We start from the raw sequence: 20,128 nt of genomic DNA on the forward strand, positions 1-20,128 counted from the left end.
ATAGGATGCCATTATGTGGCTCAGAACAGGATACTGTGCCTTTAGGAGAACTTTCCAGAACTTCACAGTATCCCAGAATGCACTGCAGGTCCCTTTTACTTTCAGTTCTTTTTGAAGGCGGAACACGCCAGACCTGTAGCATTCCTTACATGAATATCTCTCTCCACCGGGGAGGAGGGCGGGCGCTTATGACTTTAACAGAGATACCCCTACTACAGAACCGGAGTTACAGGACAGAAACTACTCCTTCTGTAGTAGGGGATCTCTGTGTGTAGTCATAATCTAGTGAATAGAATGGCAAGCCCATCCCCACACCAAAGCGGCGGTGGAGAACAGAGAAATAATACCACTATTGTGCGAACAGATTTCGCAGCGAAGCCTGCCCAACCTGAGCGTCTGCCCTGGCATCAGTGTCCAGGCAGTAATGCTTAGCAAAGGTATGAACCGACTTCCAAGTGGCCGCCTTGCAGATTTCTGCAATTGGAACATTACGGAGCAAAGCAGTCGTGGCAGCTTTGCCCCTGGTGGAATGAGCCTTAGGCTTACCCCCTAAGGTCTTATTAGCTTTTTGGTAACACAATTGTATACAGGACACAATCCACCTAGAGATGGACTGTTTAGAGGTAGCAAGACCCGTCCTGACTGATCCATAATTGATAAACAATTGGTCTGACCTACGAATATCCTTAGTTTTATCCAGATAAAATTTCAATACCCTCCTAACATCCAGGGAATGCAGGGACCTTTCCGCTGGAGAGGAAGGATTCTGAAAAAACGTAGGTAAAGTTATGGTCTGGTTAACATGAAAATCAGATATAACCTTTGGAAGAAACTTAGGGTGAGTACGCATAACAACCTTAGCAGCATGAAATACAGTATAAGGTTCTTGGCAACACAACGCCTGAATTTCACTCACCCTGCGGGCCGATGTAATGGCCACGAGGAACGCCGCCTTCCAGGACAGGTGCTGCAACGAAGCATTATGAATAGGTTCAAAAGGCTCCTTCATCAATCTGGACAGCACCACATTCAATTCCCATGAAGGCGAAGGAAGCCGGACAGGAGGGAACACTTTCTTCAAGCCTTCCAAAAAATCTTTGATCACAGGGATCTGAAAGAAGGAAGTCTGTGAAGGGCATTTCCTGTAGGCAGTCAGCGCAGCAAGATGAACCTTAATGGAATGGACATTAAGGCCAGACTGCGCCAGATGTAGAAGATACAGAAGAATGACATCTTCCTTACACGTCGTTGGGTCATAGTCCTTGGACTTGCACTAGATGCAAAACCTCTTCCACTTGTAAGCATAGGAAGTCCGAGTGGAAGGTCGCTTAGCCTCCTTCAGTATGTCCATGCAATCTTCAGGTAGATTCAAATGGCCATATTGCACTATCTCAGGAGCCATGCCGCCAAACTCAAAGACGATAGGTTGGGGTGCAACATCTGCCCCCCAAACTTCGTGAGAAGGTCCGGCCTGCACGGCAGCCGTATGTGAGGAAGGAGAGACCAGTGAAGCAGGCCCGTGAACCACCACTGCCTGGTCCATTCCGGGGCAATCAGGATCATCCGTGCCCTGGACCGGGACAGCTTGATGAGCACCGTCGGAATCAGGGGAATGGGTGGAAAAGCGTACAGAAAGCTGTTCGACCAGTTGATCCATAACGCATTCCCCAGCGTCCCCGGCTGGTAGTACCTGGAGGCGAAGTCTCGGCATTTGCTGTTTTCGGCGGTGGTGAACAGATCTACGTCTGGAGTCCCCCACCTTGCGAAAACTTCTCCTACTACTTCGTCGTTTATGACCCATTCGTGGTTTTCCTGAATCAGCCTGCTCAGTGCGTCTGCCTGAACATTCTGCACACCTGGCAGATGGGTAGCCGTTATCGTCAGTCCTCTGGCTAGAAGCCAGTGCCAGATCGCCTGCGCCTCCTGCGACATGGTGCGCGATGTCGAGCCCCCCTGCTTGTTGAGGTAATACATCGTGGTCGTATTGTCCGTTTGCACAAGCAGAGAGTTGGTCTGGAAGGATGGAAGAAAAGCCTTTAGCGCCAAGTGAACAGCTCTGAGTTCCAGGAAATTGATGTGGTACGTGGACTCTGTCTGGGACCACGTCCCTTGAATCTGTAAGTCTCCGGAGTGCGCCCCCCCAGCCATGGAGAGACGCATTTGTCACAATAGTCTGCGTGGGAATGTCCTTGTGGAAGGGAACCCCTCTCAGGAGATTCTCCGCCGAACACCACCACTTCAGAGACTGAAGCGCATGCAGAGACAGTCGTATCCTGTCGTCCCAAGATCTTTTCCTCTGATTCCACTGATCCTCCAAGCCCTCCTGCAATGGTCTCATGTGCAGCCATGCGTGTGGCGTGAGGAAGATACAAGAGGCCATCGATCCCAGTAGAGAAGACACCGTCCTCACTGTTGTAGATGGAGTGGTCATAAGAGCCTGAGCCTCCCGAAGGAGTGATAATCGTCGCTCCTCCGAAGGAGACACGCTTGCTGACAGCGTATTGATGGAGGCTCCCAAGTACTGTATGCACTGGACCGGATTCGGGACAGTCTTGGACATGTTGATGTGCAACCCCAGCTTGTTCAAGAGAACGCGAGTCTTCCGGAAGTGTGCTTGAGCTTCAGAGAAGGAGGAGGCCTTGATCAACCAATCGTCCAGGTACGGGTAGACAAACACCTTGTTCTTCGTTAGGTGTGCAGCAATCACTGCCATTCACTTCGAGAATGTTCTGGGTGCAGACTTCAGTCCGAATGGCAGTACTTTGTACTGATAATGATTGGTGCCGACTTGGAATCGCAGGAACTTCCTGTGTTTGTGTGCAATGGGCACATGGAAGTACGCATCCTGTAGATCTATAGCACATAGCCAGTCTCCCTGTTGCAGCTCAGGATAAATCTGATGCAACGACAGCATGCGAAACTTCCCTCTGCGAATCCACTTGTTTGCTTGTCGCAAATCCAGAATGGGCCTGAACTCGTTCTTGTCCTTCTTGCGAACCAGAAAGAACCGGGAGTACAGACCTCTTCCTCTTTGAGACAGAGGTACGTCTTCTATCTCCCTTTTCCTTAACAGGATATCTGCCTCCGCCTGGAGCTCGCGCAGTTGAAACTGCGAGCTGACCGGTGGAATTGATGGAGGCGGGCTGGTGAACCGAAGACTGTATCCATTGCAAAAAATATTCAGCACCTACTTGTCCTGAGTAATTTTTCTCCACTCTGCCAGAAAAAATTAAACACTTCCCCCCACTGGAGAGTAACCGCTCAGGGTCAAAACCCAGCCGGGCCTTTGTTCGCTGTAGAGGACTGCTGGCCTCCTCTACCCTTCTGGCTCTTCTGGAAGGGCCTCCGGAACTGCTGCTGTTGTTGCTGCTGCTGTCCCGAAGCCTGTCCTCGCCCTCTGCCCTGTGCCCCGAACCGTCTCTGGACCGGGCGGTAGGCCTTCTTTTCTTTGGGCTTTTCCAAGCCCACAGCCGTCAGGGTCTCGGCCTCCGCTTTCATGCGGGCCTTCTCATCGTCCGCATGCTTGCCGAACAGGGTTTCCCCCGAGAAGGGCAGATTGGCCACCCGCTGCTGGGCCTCCGGCTTGAGTGATGTGAGCCTGAGCCAAGCATGGCGCCGCTGGTTGATCCCATGGCCGTACCCATGGGCCGCCAAAAGAGAGACATCAGCAGCCGGTCTGATGACCTGGTTCGAAACCAGCATCCCCTCCTTCAGGATCTCCTGGAAATCCTCCTTCTTAACTCATGGCAGGAGTATCGTGAACTGCTGGAGGGATTCCCACAGGGCACGATCATACCGCCCTAGCAAAGCCGCATCACTAGAGGCCTTCATGGCCGTCGATGCAGTCCCACAGGCCTTCCTGCCAGCTGAGTCGATCCATCGGCTCTCCTTATCAGGAGGCACGGTAGAAGACGGGGAGGTAGAATGTTGTTTCCTGGCTGCCGTCACTATAACGGAGTCTGGAATCGGGTCTATTAGCAGAAAAGCCGGGTCAGAATCCGGGGCCCTGTACTTCTTAAGAAGCCGGGATGGAGCGGCTTTCGTCACTGCAGGCGTGAGGAACAGCTCCTCCGCGGGCTCTACCAATCCTGGTAGGAGCGGTAGTAAAGGGCGAGACAAATGATTCTTATGAAGCGTCTCAAAAATCACGGACGTCGTAGGTGTTTGAGCCGTCACCGTGATTCCCAATTTTACTGCACCCCTCAGGAGAACATCCTGGAACGTGCTGATGTCGTCCACAGGAGACACTCTCGTCCCCGGGGATTCCGACAAAGTCGGGGAGTAGGTCCTGGTCCTGGAAGAGTCCGTGTGGGACCGTGATCCGCGCCTCCTGTGGCGCCGTCTTGACCTCGTAGAGGATCGGTGACGACAGCGCGATCTCCCCCTCCGTCCGGAGCGGGATCGCGACCTCCTTGGCTTCAGTCGCCCCGCCGGTTCCACCGGGGCGGGAGACTTTGGCTTGGCTGGGGCCCTCGGCCGAGGGGTCCCCTTAGGAGGAGTCGGATATCGTGGCAGTGAAACTGTCCTCGGAGGAGGCTTGTCAGCCGGCAGCGGAGGTTGAGGTTGAGGCTGAAGCTGAGGTTGAGGATGAGGTGGAAGTTGTGGAAGTGGAGGCGGAGTGGGAGCCTGCGGAGGAAGGAGGAGGCGTAACTGGCTTCGGTCTAGCCGGGGTATACACAACGGAGTACACCGAGCCCGGCGATCCACCCTCCATACTAGGCTGGGACGTTGGAGTGTCTCCCATAGGCACTTGACGCCTGCCAGACTGACTCCTGGCGCAAGAACTCCTTCTGCGCCTTCTCGGCGGCGAAGAACGGCGACCCGATGGCGAGCTTCGTCTCCTTGATGGCGAGCGCCTATCCCTCGACGGCGACTTTCTTCGCCTCGACGGCGACCTTCTTTGCCTCGACGGCGACCTCCTACGCCTCGACGGCGACCTCCTACGCCTCGACGGCGACCTCCTACGCCTCAACGGCGACCTCCTACGCCTCGACGGCGACCTTCTACGCCTCGACGGCGACCTTCTACGCCTCGACGGCGACCTTCTACGCCTCGACGGCGACCTTCTACGCCTCGACGGCGATCTTCTACGCCTCGACGTCAAAGATCCCCTCGACGACGATCTTCTCCTCTTTGACGACGGCGAACGGCGGTGTCGCCGTGACGGCGAGCGCCGACGCTGGGCCACCTCTCGACGTCGAGTACTCGACGACGACGCCGACAAAATCGTCACCGGAGACCTCAACGGCGGTCAGTTCAGTTCCCTCGACGCCGAGCGTTGGCGTCGCTTCGACCCAGAGCCCTGGGGAGACGGGGAACAGACTGCAGTCATCCCTCTCGACGCCGTAGTCAGTGCAATCGACGCAGGCGGAGAATGGGGACGTTTGCTGGTCTTCCTGCCCCTGGGGAGCCCCCCAGAGGCCTCAGCATGGCAGAAGAAGCCCCTCCAGACCCACCTTGTGCCTTCAGTCTTCTGTCTTCGAGGCCCTGAAGCCTGATCTTCATCCTATCCCTCAGGGTCCTGCTAGAGAAACCCTGTCACACTCCTCTGGGACATGAGATGAAGGAAGGCAGATGATACACACCTCGTGTGGGTCCGACTTGGCCTTCTTCCTGGAGCACTCAGGGCATTGGTCGAATAATGCAGGCATATTGACCTTAAAGAGTGCACCAAAACACACACCAGGAAGCAAAGCCTCAAAGTACTTCAGAAAAGTACCCAAATATGTGAAAAACGTGAAAAAATCACCAATAAACCCTTGAAAAGGGAGAGCTCAATGCTCCAGGGTCCTGCTTGTAGGAGCCGGAAAAAAGAACTGAAAGTAAAAGGGACCTGCAGTGCATTCTGGGATACTGTGAAGTTCTGGAAAGTTCTCTTAAAGGCACACTATCCTGTTCTGAGCCACATAATGTCAGCCTATGGGGCTTGTCTGTCCATGTCTTCCTCTCTATCATTCCAGAGGGTTTTTGCTTTTAAAGCAAGGGAAATCTGGACAGGCTTTGCTGTTTGTGGATTTTTGGTGGAATTTCTAGTTGAAGTACTGGACAGTGTAGCCTGTGGATATAGGCTGCATTATATGTCTTTAATTCTCTCTTAAGTGTCTGTGCAGTTCTGCATTTTTCGACACCTCAAGAGATTATTTTTTATTGCTCCGGGGTCCACGCACATGGGCGGGACTAACACTAGATTATGACTATACACAGAGATCCCCTACTACAGAACCAGGCATCCCTATACACCAGGAGTAAAAAAACAGACAAAAATCCAAAAAATAACTCCGTCAAAAAGTGACTGGGGGTACCGCTCTCTCCGGATCTGCGCTTGATGGTGCGAAAAAAAAGAAAGAACCCACAGCGCGCGTGGGTGCGTCTAAATAGCTCCAACGATGTCATTGCGGCGACTACAACGCCAACGATGTATGCGGAGCCGTACGACTACGCCTACTGACGTGCAGGGGTACTGCTGACGAAAACTTTCCGGATTCAGTCTGGCGCCTGGGGGTAATTCTAAGGCAAGGAATCTATCACTAACGTGTTTCATTTAGATAAAATCCTACTGGCGTGTACTCCATGCACCCACCACTACTTAAATTTCAAGCTTTCTGCAGCTGCAGACACGCAACATACAAACAACCTAAACCATTTTTGCTCAAAAGCAGTGCTACATTTTCCCTCCCTAACGGCTAATTAGGTCTAGTCAATGAAACCTTAGGAGACCAAAATAACAATGTGAACGGTTTTTAAACCGTTTAGAAAGTGTCAAATGAAAACATTTATCGACCTATTCTTACCTGTCGTGCCCACCGGGTGCTCATGCAGAAACCACCACCGGGGGGCTCGACCACAGCCAGTGATAGCAAAGCTCCTGAACTACCTACATCGTGATGCCATACTTAAGCAGGCCTGGGCCAAGGAACCTCTGCTCTACGACAATGTGTGCATCTTAATCTTTCCGGACTATAGACGACAAGTGCAGCAACAATGTCAATCGTTCATGGCCGCGAAGGCCCGCCTGCGGGATCTTAAACTCCCATATGCCCTCTTGTATCCCGCTCGCCTGGGGGTGGTATAACGATCCAGCACCCACTTCTTTGACACCCCAGAGGAGGTCTTTCAATGGACGGATGAGACAGTACGAGTGAGGGTCCACGCGCCACCCGGCAGAGAGTCGGACTCCTCCTCCAGTGAGATTGCCCAGAAGGGTCCCAAGGGACAGCAGCAGAGGGGCAATAGGCGATCACACTCCCGGAGGCGCTCCTTGTCCTGCTGGGCTTCCACTAAGGGGGGCCCTACTCCTGGGCGCCATACTTTGGAACCTTGACATTTGGGGGTTGGGTTAGTGCAGTGGCGGTCCCTTTGGTTCACCATGTACTCTGATGTATATCTATCGGGGGAATCTTAGATTGGGCTGGTTGCCAGCCGGTCTCGGGATGGTCCGGGTCATGCCTGAGGAACATGGGCTGTAAGTTGGGGATCCATTGGATGGGGCAGTGCTTGTTCCCCCGTTGGGGTTCGGGTACTCGCCCGCCGCGACAGATACTTCACTGTTTTTGAGGAATGGGGTGGGGGGTTTGTTGGTTTTAAAGTTCCGAGTCGCAATTCCGCTTTGGGTTCCTAACTCTGTGCACACATGTAGCCGTGGTCTTTTCTCGACGTTATGGGCTGGTTCCCTCCCCTATGGATAGCGCGCCTAGTGTAGATGCGGGGACCCTGGGTATTCTTTGTATCATAAGCTGGAATGTGTGAGGGACCCTGGACAAAATTAAACGGGGAGCTATACGACATCAGGCTAAGAGGGCTAGGGCTGATGTTCTTATGTTGCAGGAGACACACCTCATGGGGACAGAGATACTCTGCCTTCAGCGATATGGGTACCAATAGGTCTTCCATGCAGGGTTCATGAGGGGCTCCAGGGGGGTGGCGATTTTGGTCCATCGCAGGGGATCCATTGTTACATGTGCAGCAGTGGGCCGATGCTCAGGGACGGTATCTGTTCATCCAGGGCAAAATTGGGGAGATCCCCTTGGTTTTGGGCTGTGTTTATGCTCCCCCTTACAGTGGTCCCTTGTGGAGAAGTTACTGGCCTTGTGGGCGGATATGCCAGATATGCTCTCTATGGTGGGCGGAGACTGGAACGATGTTATGGACCTGGCCAGGGGTGGGGTGGGCCAGGAAGGGGACAGCCCACGAAATTACACTCACTGGTGACTAGTCTCGACTGACTGGATGTGTGGCGGTGGACTCACGGCGACAGGCGGGAATACACATACCTCTCGGCGGTTCACAAAACCTTCTCCAGGCTCCACTACCTCTTTATTCCCCGGGTGATGGGTAAGAGGGTGGCGCTGGCTGAGATTCTACCCCGCGGCCTCTCAGATCATTCCCCAGTGTCCCTTGAGCTATCTATGTGCCAGGGGCGACAACCCTTTAGGTGGCGTCTTTCAGTGTGGCACCTACAGAATGACAAGTACGATACGCACATGACGGATGCCATTGCTCAATTCTGATTAGCGCTTCGTTTGGGCAATCCTTGCTGTGTGCTTCTTGAGAACCGAATTCGCTGATCAATTGGGCAGATTGGTTAGCGCAACTATAAGCCACCCACTACATTCACTCATTTGGAGATATCGGCAGGCAGCATTTATACGCCTGGACCCAAAATATAGGATTGCTCCAATCATTTATTATTCGGAAGTTGGAATTTCTATCCATACGCCATCCTATTTACGACTGGCTTGTTGTATATTAAGAAATACACGCTCAAAACAACTCTTTGTCCTGATGATGACCGCACAGTTCCCTAGCGGTTGAAACTCCGTCAACGCTTTTTGTGGCCATAATTTGTAAAGGACACATCATTTTGCTTTTGTTGTTCCTTTTTGTATAGATAATGTCTGTTTGTTAGCCACTGGTTTGACATGTGAACTGTTTGTTTTTGTTTTGCCAACATCTTTTTTGAGCTGTATTGTTCTTTCTTTTTAAAAAAGAGTACATGTATAATAAATTATAATTGCTTTTGTAAATTTGACAATGTGTGCATATAGGCTTCTTCACTCTCTTTCTATGGTCTTAATGTTTCTTGTTTAATTGTTGATTTTGACTTTTTCACATGAACCTCTTATTAGGTGTAATATTTGCTCAATTCTTTGCCTCAAATGAGGGGTCGGTGTCTAGAGTTGGGACTATGTGAGAGGCTCTGAAGCCTACACTAAGTGGGGTGGATATATCCTGGTGTACTGCGGCTCGACTTAAGCGCAGGGAGGAGTTGACTCAGGCGTAGGCCACCATAGAGGCACTTGAACACCAGACACGGGTGGAAGGGGTGGGCATTATTCGCGACTACTACTTCAGGCCCAACAGTCTTGTGCCGCCCTCCTAATGGAGGAGGCCCGCCAAGTTTGGCTGGCGACACGTAGCAGGGTATACCAATGTGGGGACAAGTCCGGAAAGATGCTTCATCTGCTTTGACAAGGGCACCTTCCATGCCCAGGCCCTTCCGGGACGAGAAGGGGACACTGATCACCGACCCAATCACTATAGCGGAGAGCTTCGCTACCTATTACGCAGATCTCCATGCCCCCTGTGAGTGCTTGCCAGCGACCACTATCTATAAATTCTTAGCTGACCTGCCACCCAAAGCAGTGTCAGATGACGTGCGTGACCTACTGGAGATTCCCCTAACCTCACGAAGAGCTGGGCACACCCCTGGGAGAGCTTAATACCTGAAAGGCTCCTGGCCCAATAGGTTCCCGAGTTCATTTTTTAGACGCTATAATACGCAGTTGGCTCCTTACTATCGGGCAGTAGTGGAGGAGGCATTACTTCCTCCAGATTGGAGGCATGAGGAAGTGGTGGAGTTTCTTAAGCCCGGCCGGCCACCGGAACAGGCCTCATTCCGCCCCATTTCCATCCTCAATGTGGAGGCTAAGATCTTGGCCAAGGCGTTGGCTAATCACCTTTTGCCCCACATATCGAAGCTTGTACACCCTGATCAGGCTGGGTTCAAGCCCCAGAGGGTACCCAGGCATAATATACGGCGAGCGCATGTCACGGTGGCAGGGGTTCGTTCAACAGATCGGGGAGCGGCGGCACTCCTGCTAGCTGATATGGACAGGGCGTTTGACTCCCCGAGTTGGGTGTATTTATTTGCATTGTTACGCAGACTTAACCTGGGCCCGCGCTTTCTTTCTTATTTAATGCTTCTCTATACAGACTTGACGGCGACGGTGCGGGTGGCGGGGACAGCCTCTTCCATCTTCCCGATTCGGAGGGGTACATGGCAGGGATGCCCCCTGTCTCCATATTTCTTCACGCTAGCCATGGAGCCATTGGCAGCATGGGTGCGTATGGATGCACAGGTCCGGGGCTTTGAGTGGACTTCGGATCTATCCGACAGGATCGCATTTTACACGGATGACGTCCTGTTTTTCCTCACGGCCTTGGATAAAATGGGGCCGTGACTCCTAGAGATCATGCAGATCTTTGAGGAGACATCGGGACTATATATGAACCCCCGCAAATCTACACTGTGGGTTCTGGGAGATCGACCGAGGCTGGGCGTTTGGGCGAACACACCCCAGCTGGCGGCTGGCGGGGTTGAAATACCTGGGAGTGTTCCTGTCGGATGTGCCGGCTGTCTCCTGGGAGCGAAATCTGGTACCGGTGTGAGAGTGTGGCCGCGCGGACTTCATGACCTGGACTCGGATGCCATTGACGCTGTACGGCAGGTAGGCAATTTTCAAGATGGGGGCGCTTCCTCGGCTGCTCTGCCAGCTACAGAATCACCCGTACCCAATCCAGCCCAGATGGTTCCGGCTGGTGAATTCTGTGCTCGGGCAGTTTCTGTGAGAGGGAGGTAAAGTGCATGTGGTCCTACGAACATGTTTCCTATCCCCCTACTGCGGAGGACTCGCGTCCTCGGACATCCTTTCATATTATCAGGCCTCGCACCTACTTGTCCTCAATGAGTGGTGGTTCGGAGATAGAAGGGATCAGGCGTACGCACTGGAAAGACTGCTCATGGGGTGACATACACTGCACACCATTTTGTACTCGGCGCCGTTGCGTGGCAAGATGCCGTCGGCCACATGGGTGGTTTTCCTGATATGGCGACATGCGTTGCGCCGCATGGGTTTGGTTGGAATACTTTGACTAGGGAGACCCCCTTTGGAATAATGGGCGCTTACCAGAGCTGGCGGCCCTGCAGGGCTTCCGGGGATGGGATGATATTGGTATCTCGACCCTGGGGGATGTTATGAGAGGCACGACACTCAAGTCTTTTCAGGACTTACAAAAGGACTTCTCTATGCCAGAGTCACAATTCTATAAGTATCTCCAATTTCGCCATGCCTTGTCCACTAGCCTGGAAGGCCTGGAATCTCTCCCTGAATTTAGTCCACTGGAGGCGAGAGTCTTTATGGGAGATTTGGAGACCAAGAAGATCTCCCGGATCTAACAATCCCTAGCTATACACTGCTCCACCCCCCTTCAGAAGCTGCGAGGGGACTGGGAGACGGATGTGGGCGCGCTGGAGGAGGCGGACTGGAGGGAGGCTTTGGCAGCGCCTAGGGAAGCGGCTATAGCAATGCGCCTTCGCCCCATCCAGTTTAAATATTTGCACAGGGTCTACTTTACTCGGGCTCGACTGTACTGCGCAGGTTTGATCGCCTCCCCGGAGTGCCTTAGATGTGGTCGGGAGGAGGGTACATTCATACATACTACCTGTACCTGCCTATCCCTGGATCGGTTTTGGAGGGGGGTGTTTTCTTGCCTGTCAGAGGTCCTGGGATGGGAGCTCCTCTGAACGCAACAACTGGCTCTGCTCCATGTCATGGAGGGCATAGGGGGTAATATTTATCAACGACACCTAATGCAACTTGGCTTTACGCTGGCACAGCAAGATATCGCCAGAGCGTGGAGGGCGCCGCGAGTCCCATCGGTGACCGCATGGAAAAATGGCTTAGATTTTTGTATGGGGCTGGAACAGACTGTTTTTGTGGCCAGGGGCTGCTCACGCAAACATTTTGAAATATGGAAAAGATGGGCGGCTGCTCACGCAAACATTTTGAAATATGGAAAAGATGGGCGGATTACCAGGAGTTGAGGCTGGAGCCGCCAACTGCAATGGAGGCTCACCCATTTGGATAAGTCCTGATGTATGCCGGGATGTGGGGGCGCAGGGTGGGGGACCCGGGGAGGTGTGATCGATTGTGCTGGGATTCTGTTGCTATGTATCGAGGCTGTGACATGGACTATGCGGACATTGTGTGACTTCGGGGGCGGGGAGAGGGCGGGGGAGGGTTTGGTTATATTGTGTTTTGCTTTTATCATTTTCTTGGAGGATACCTACGAAAGTCACTTGTTCCTGTAACATTGTGTGGTATGATTCAGCAGATACCTCTGGTGTGCAGACCTCTGCAATATGTATTTAATTGACAAAGAATGTTTAAAAAAAAAAAAAAAAACTATTCTTACCTGCATACTACTACTAACCTGATGTTTAATGGCATCGTACAGCAGTTGCCTCCCAGAAGGTGCGTCAAAATCTCCAACAATCCAAAAAGTCACTGGTCTGATGAAAGACTCGTCTGAAAAAGTGGGTGGAGAGTGCAGAGAAATGAAAGCTATGGTTAAAAAACAAAAGACATATCAATAGCCATACAACTGTGAAGTGTTAACATACTAAATTTTGTGTGAGGCTTACCTCTGGGTTTTAGTATGAATTTGTGGGTACTAGAGATTGCAGAATTTGCCATTTCTAAACTTGAGGAAAAATCTGTTCATCAGCTTATTTGTACTTTTTTTAAGCTTTACAGTGATAAGTAACAAGCTCCACCCCACTAGATATCAATGTAGAAACAAACATTCCAATTTGCATTAGCTGCAAAGCAAATCAGCACAGGAGGCACTATATACTCAAAAGGCAAAAACGAATCATATAACTAAAGCATATTTCCGAGACTAAATTTGCCTCCATACTTATCTGTGATTAACTGACCAGCCTTCAATGAAAGCAAAGAGCACTGTACAGCAACAACCATCTATTGACAAAGACATTCCGCAAGTATCTGAAAGTACACTTCTTTAATCTTACCTAATGGCAGCCGAGGTTGAGACTCCATCTGATGAATAAACTAGAACTTTTATCTACCCAGTGAACAGCTGAATTATGTACAGACTGAAAAAGGCAACCTGTCTTAAGTCTCTCATTACCGGAATGTACCATACTTCTCCTCCAAGGCTTATCAACTTCAACTTTAATTTTTCCAGGGAGCATGTTAGAAGGAAAAAGGACTCTTCCCAAAGACCTTCGTTGTAACCCATCTTACCCCTTCTTCAAAAAAAAACTCAAGCTGTTTCTTCTCAACAAATATTGGGGATCTTAATTATACCGACCTCTCTGGCCATTTTCTCCTCGCTCTACCTTTATTCACCTCATCCCTAACTTCCACAATTTTTCCTAAAATCTCTCACCTTCTTCCATCCTCAGACTAACTATATAATTCTTCTCTATCTTCCTGATCTACTATCCTCAATTTGCAACTTGCTTTTTGAACTTCTTTATCTTTATTCACTCTGAATGCTCGACTGCCTTATTTTATGTTAGCGATTGTTCTCAGTTTGATCTGTTCTCGATGTTTAACTAATCCTGTAAAGCGCTCTGATACTCTAAGGTCCAACTAGCGCTATATAAAACCTATTAATTAAATAAATAAAAGGATGTGTACTATAAGCCAATAAACTAGTACTTGTGAGAAGTTGGCCTGATATATGATGCTCACTAGTTCCAGTGATCACCTTGTATCAGTCCAAACAACCCTTATGGTGATTGGTTGTAAGTCAACCTTATAGACCAGCTATCCTAATGGTAGCATGGACAAAGCAGTCTTTAGGCTAAACTCTTTTGGCATGTGAAGCCAGCTGTTTTACCAAAATATAACCCCTTGAATACCAAGTGAAAGGACACCACACAGGTTGTTATGAAAATAAACTGTATGTTTATTAATAACAACACCTCTGAACTCTTTATGAGGTCAGAGGGCTAAGCACATGACAATCTCTTACGAAAAATACTACAAGCTGCACAAAATTACAATGGTGCCCTAGGGGCACGACAAACCATATACTAAGTAAGTGGAATGTGAAAGTCGATAATCGGAATGGAGCTGTCCAGAGGCTGTAGGATCGATGGGACCACGCTATACTAACTTCAGGTAAGTACTAGGAGGCCCACGGAACGCGTGTGCAGAGTGTGAACTCACACGCGAGATGCGTAACAACGTCTATGGACAGTACAGTTCAAGTTAAAGGTGAGTACGGACAATCCTGACTAGGTAGGACTAAAACGACTGTGGAACTGGACACTAGGACAGTTAAACTACCCTTGAGCACCGAAATGCTCTCGTTACCTCACCCATGGGCTGCGGGTGCATAGGTGTCAAAGTGCGTCGGGTTCTCGCGTTGAAGTCTATGGAGCCTGAAAGAAAAGATGCTGCAGGCGACCAGGAGGAAGATGTCCGGTGCAATCCAAGGGTGGATTGTTGAAGAAGGAGACCTGAAAGCAGAGGGGAAAATGTTCACAGTCACTAGCCAGTGACTGGAGTGGAACCAGGAAGGAACCAGATGTCGTCGTCGCGATCAGGTGAAGAGTGGACGCTTGACTCTGCAGCCACGTGGACCAGGAGGTGTCTTCGACGACCAGGATGGAGGCACGAGCTGTCCCACGCAGGCTCTCGCTGTCGGCGGTGTTGGATCCGGGATTGGAGGCAACAGGCCTTGGCAAAGGCCACCCACGCGGTGAGTAGAAGAAGCGTCTGGTGTGAACTAGGAGAGTCCGGGGTGCCCCTCTTTTGGAAGGGAGCAAGGGCCAATCTGGAGCAACCAGATCAGCAGTGGAAATTCACAGGTTTGTCTTCTAGGAGGCCACTAGCCAGCCGGCAAGTGACCAGACAACGCGTCGAGCAGGAACCAAGCAGAAGGGCCCCACGCAGATCTCGTGGATGCTGGAGGGCTGATCTTCGGTGCAGGGGCTGCTCGGGGATGGGGCTTCTCAGTCCCCAAAGCACTTGGTCGAGTTTACCTCGGGAGTCGTGCTGGAAGCGAAGTGCAGGTTCGTTCAAGATGGCCGGTCCCACGTGTCTCATCGCACCCACGGGTCTCAGCTTTGCTGCAGATGTAGGAAGAGGTCGGAGAGGTCTGGGAATCCGGGTCTCGTCGGGCTCTGAAGTCTGGATCCTCGAGGGAAGACGACAAAGTGAAGCCGCTGGACGCTTGATGGTGCCTGCAGTTGCAGGGTGGAGCATAACGTCGAAGGCCAGAGTTTCTTCTTGTTGAATAGTTCAGGATAATCTAATTTGGAATGGGACCAGCTCCTACCTTTATTCTCCTAAAGGGGGCTGCACTACTGACTAGGTCCCTCCCCTGGGTGGGACCAGGAAGGGGGGTGGTTACACCCCCTATCCTTTGTCCGATTTCCCGCCAGAGCTGGGGCAGGGATGCCCCAGCAACTGGTTTGAACCGGTGTATGCACAGGGCACCTTGTGTGCCCCAGGCATGTCTCATTCCTTTCAGGCCTCCCTACCTCAATACACAAAATCCTGTCTGGGGTTGTGCTAGCACCTCCCAAGGCAGGAAACCCTTTGTCCAGGCCATCCTCGCTGGAAGGACTCCCAGCAGCAGGAGGTCAGACTTGTGTCTGTGGTGGCAGCATCCATTTTGTGATGCTGAGCCTCGAGTTAACTTTAACCGGGGTTCACAGTTACATACATGTCGTGTCCCTCTAGAAGGGTGGAATGCTACCCCCGTCGCCAGAATTGGCGAGGGGGTAGTATTCCAAATCGTATGACACCTTACTCGACATGTTTTGATAATGTTATACCAGAGTTAGCATTTTACCACGAGGTAGATAATGCACTTAAGAGTATATGGTATAGCGTTATCATGGAACAGCTATTAGGACTTGGTTCCGCAAGCTGCAAACGGGCTCAGCTCATGCCAGAGCACCATCTCACATAATTCCAAGCACTCTGCCTTCAGGATTGATAAGGCCTTCCATAGGAGTGACTGATAGGAATATATGTGTCCATTTTAGGGTTAGATATAGGTATACTATATCTACAGCAAAGGGTGTTTACACCACCTTGCCCCAGCTGTCGTGCAGCCAGTTGTGTCAGATTTAGATGGCCAGCCAGGGGTGGCATAATACATGCTTCAGCCCCTGGTAGGCCCTGGGTACACCTATGCCCTGTGTACAGGGACTGATAAGGTGGCCCAGTACCAATTGGTAACTGCACCTAAAGTACATGTTTGTCAATTTAGAGAGAGAACAGCTAGGCTGTGGGTCTGATTAGCAGGCCCACAGCCAGGGAAAGTTGTAAACCAGTGAAGCAAAAAGCAAAAATCTGGGGTGACCATAGGATTGCAGACCCCACTCTCCTACATAACCCCCCCCCCAAACTTAGGGACATTAAACTAACCTTGACCAGGTGAGTCTTCCTGTTCTAAGTGGAAATACCTGGAGAGACCATCTGCATTGCCATGGTCAGTCCCTGGTCTGTGCTCCACTGTAAAGTCCATCCCCTGTAGGGAAATGGACCACCTAAGTTTGGGGTTTTCACCCTTCATCTGATTTAGCCATAAGAGGGGCTTATGGTCGGTCTGAATCTTGAAGTGAGTTCCAAACAAGTATGGTCTCAACTTCTTCAGGGCCCAAACCACAGCAAAGGCCTCCCTCTCAATAGCTGACCAACGTTTCTCTCTAGGGGTCAGCCTTCTGCTTATAAAAGCAATGGGCTGGTCATGACCATCAATATTCAGTTGAGAAAGAACAGCTCCCACACCCAACTCAGATGCATCTGTTTGGACAATGAAGGTTTTGGAGTAGTCAGGACTCTTGAGAATAGGTGCAGTACACATGACCTGCTTTAGGTCATCAAATGCCTTCTGACAGCTAACTGTCCACTGAACATTCTTTGGCATTTTCTTGCTTGTCAAGTCATTAAGTGGTGTCACAATGGACCCATAATTTTTGACAAACTTTCTATAGGTACCAGACAGGCCCAAGAAAGCTCTGACCTGTGTCTGGGTGGTTGGAGGAGCCCAGTCCTTTATGGGCTGTATCTTGCTCTCCAATGGTTGAACCTGGCCTCCACCCACAAGGTGGCCCAGGTACACAACCTGACTCTGCCTTATCTGGCACTTAGTAGCCTTGACAGTGAGGCCTGCCTTTTGCAGGGCCTCCAAAACTTTCCTTAGGTGGATCAGGTGATCCTCCCAGGTGGAGCTAAAGACAGCAATATCATCTAGATATGCTGCACAGAAGTCATCCAACCCAGTGAGAACTTGGTTCACCAACCTTTGAAAAGTGGTAGGTGCATTTTTCAAACCAAAGGGCATCACCACAAATTGGTAATGACCTCCTGGGGTAGAAAATGCTGTTTTGGCCTTGGCATCCTCAGCTAACCTGATCTGCCAATAACCAGCTGTTAGGTCAAATGTACTTAAGAAAGTTGCAGAAGCCAACTTGTCTATCAGTTCATCTGCCCTAGGTATTGGATGGGCATCTGTCTTAGTGACAGCATTGAGACCCCTGTAGTCTACACAAAACATCATCTCTCTCTTACCATCCTGGGTGTGAGGTTTAGGCACTAGAACTACAGGACTAGCCCAAGGGCTCTCTGAGGGTTCAATGACTCCCAATTCCAACATCTTTTGGACTTCTTTCTTTATGCAGTCCCTGACGTGGTCAGGTTGCCTGTAGATTTTACTCTTGACAGGCAGACTGTCACCAGTGTCCACCTCATGGGTGCACCAGTTTGTCTGACTGGGGGTCAGTGAAAACATTTGCCTGAAGGATTGCAGAACCTGTTTACAATCCTCTTGTTGATGGGCATTGATGGGCAGAGAGGCTGTCAGACAAAGACTACACCATCTACTGACCCATCATCAGGGTTCTGAGTGAGCAGGTCTGGGAGAGGGTCACTCTTTTCCTCCTGCCCCTCATCTGTGGCCATGAGCAAGCCCATGTCCTCCCTGTTGACACATGCTTTGAGCCTATTCACATGAAGCACCCTGTGGGGGCTCCTGGGAGTTCCCATGTCCACCAAGTAGGTGACTTCTCCCTTTTGCTCAATGATGGTATGGGGTCCAGACCATTTGTCTTGGAGAGCTGCTGGGGCCACTGGCTCCAACACCCATACCTTCTGTCCTGCATGATACACAGTTAGGACAGCCTTTTGGTCATGCCAAGCTTTTTGAAGTTCTTGGCTGGCCTCAAGGTTTTTAGATGCCTTCTCCATGTACTCTGCCACCCTGGAGCGGAGACCAAGTACATAGTCCACTATGTCAAGCTTAGGCTTTTTGAGAGGTAACTCCCATCCTTCCTTCAAAAGACATAGGGATCCTCTTACAGGATGCCCAAACAGAAGCTCAAAAGGACTGTAACCAACCCCCTTCTGTGGGACCTCTCTGTAAGCAAACAGGAGGCAGGGTAAAAGGATATCCCATCTTCGCCTGAGCTTTTCAGGTAATCCTTTTATCATCCCTTTGAGGGTCTTGTTGAATCTCTCAACAAGCCCATTGCATTGTGGGTGATAGGGTGTGGTGAATTTATAATTGACACCACACTCCTTCCACATAGCAGTCAAGTACCCTGACATGAAGTTTGCACCTCTGTCAGAGACAACCTCCTTAGGAAACCCCACTCTGGAGAAAACTCCAAGTAGGGCCCTGGCCACAACAGGAGCTGTAGTGGTCCTAAGGGGAATAGCTTCTGGATACCTGGTGGCATGATCCACTATCACCAGTATAAATCTGTGGCCAGATGCTGTTGGGGGGTCCATTGGTCCAACAATGTCAATCCCCACTCTTTCAAAGGGAACCCCCCACCACAGGTAGTGGTATAAGGGGGGCCTTTGTTGTGCCACCTGATTTGCCACTGGCTTGGCAGGTGACACATGAGCGACAAAACTCTTTAGTGTCCTCAGACATATGAGGCCAGTGAAAGTGTGGGGCAAGCCTGTCCCAAGTCTTGTTCTGGCCTAAGTGACCTGCAAGGGGAATCTCATGGGCTAAGGTGAGAAGGAAACCTCTAAGAGACAAGGGGATGACCAGCCTCCTGGTTGCACCAGGTTTGGGGTCTCTTGCCTCAGAGTATAGGAGTCCATCTTCCCAATAAACTTTATGGGCACCTGTAGCATTCCCTGCAGCCTCAGCAGCAGCCTGCTGTCTGAGGTGTTCAAGAGAGGAACAGTCTAAATGTGCCTGTCTCAAGTCTGCCCTGGAAGGCCCCCCTGTCCCAAGAAACTCAACCTGTTCAGGCTCAAGCTCTTCTAGGACAGTTCCTTCTGGGGTCTTGGGGTCAGTCTCCTGAGAGAGCTGATCCTCAACCTGAGGCAGGGGGAAGGCTCAGCTTTACCCCTACTGCTCTTTCTCTTGGTTAGTGTCTGGTCCATTCTTCCAGGATCCAGCACTAGTTCAGCTGGGCATTTCTTGGCCTGTGACCTAGTCACAGCAAGGACATGTGAGGAGAGACCTAACATTTCTACATGAGTCCTGTACTCCACATCTGACCACAGTGAGGATTCCAAATCATTGCCCAAAAGACAATCTACTGGGAGGTCTGAACTAACTACAACCTTTTTGAGGCCAGTTACCCCTCCCCAGGAGAAATTAACAATTGCCATACTGTGATTGGTAGTGACATTGCTAGCATTGGTCACTAGGTAATCTGAACCTAGCATGATCTGGTCAGGGTCCACAAATGTTGGTGTCACCATAGTGACACTGGCACATGTGTCCCTGTAGGCCTGAGCCATCTTTCCATTGATTAAAGGTGTTTGCCTGTATTTGCCCAGAGTACTAGGACTTACAGTAGGGGTCATATCCATGTCCCCAGTACAAACAAGAACTGCCTGAGTAGGAATTCTAACTAAGTCAGAACCCACCTCAGTTCCCAGGGTTAACCCAACTATAGCCTTGGGAGGTACACTACCACTACTAACTGTACTAGGGGGTGCAGGTGTCTTAGGGACAGTAGTGGTAGGAGTTTGGCCTTTCTTGGTGCACTCACTAAACCAGTGAGTCTTACTTTTACAGTATTGGCACCATGGTTTCTTAGGACCATCATTCT

General features: G+C 50.8%; 1 protein-coding gene across 2 annotated transcripts in view; it reads right to left on the reverse strand.

The window, feature by feature from the left end:
• Positions 1–20,128, reverse strand: part of UGGT1 (UDP-glucose glycoprotein glucosyltransferase 1) — an 822,704-nt gene that overhangs the window by 331,797 nt on the left and 470,779 nt on the right. For both annotated transcript variants that reach the window (XM_078666074.1, XM_078666073.1), the window contains one exon: positions 12,493–12,587. In XM_078666074.1, the coding sequence (XP_078522200.1) occupies positions 12,493–12,587 (95 nt within the window). The remainder of the gene's footprint in view (positions 1–12,492; positions 12,588–20,128) is intronic.

This window comes from Lissotriton helveticus, chromosome 11 (assembly GCF_964261635.1).
Source record: "Lissotriton helveticus chromosome 11, aLisHel1.1, whole genome shotgun sequence".
NCBI lineage: Eukaryota > Metazoa > Chordata > Amphibia > Caudata > Salamandridae > Lissotriton > Lissotriton helveticus.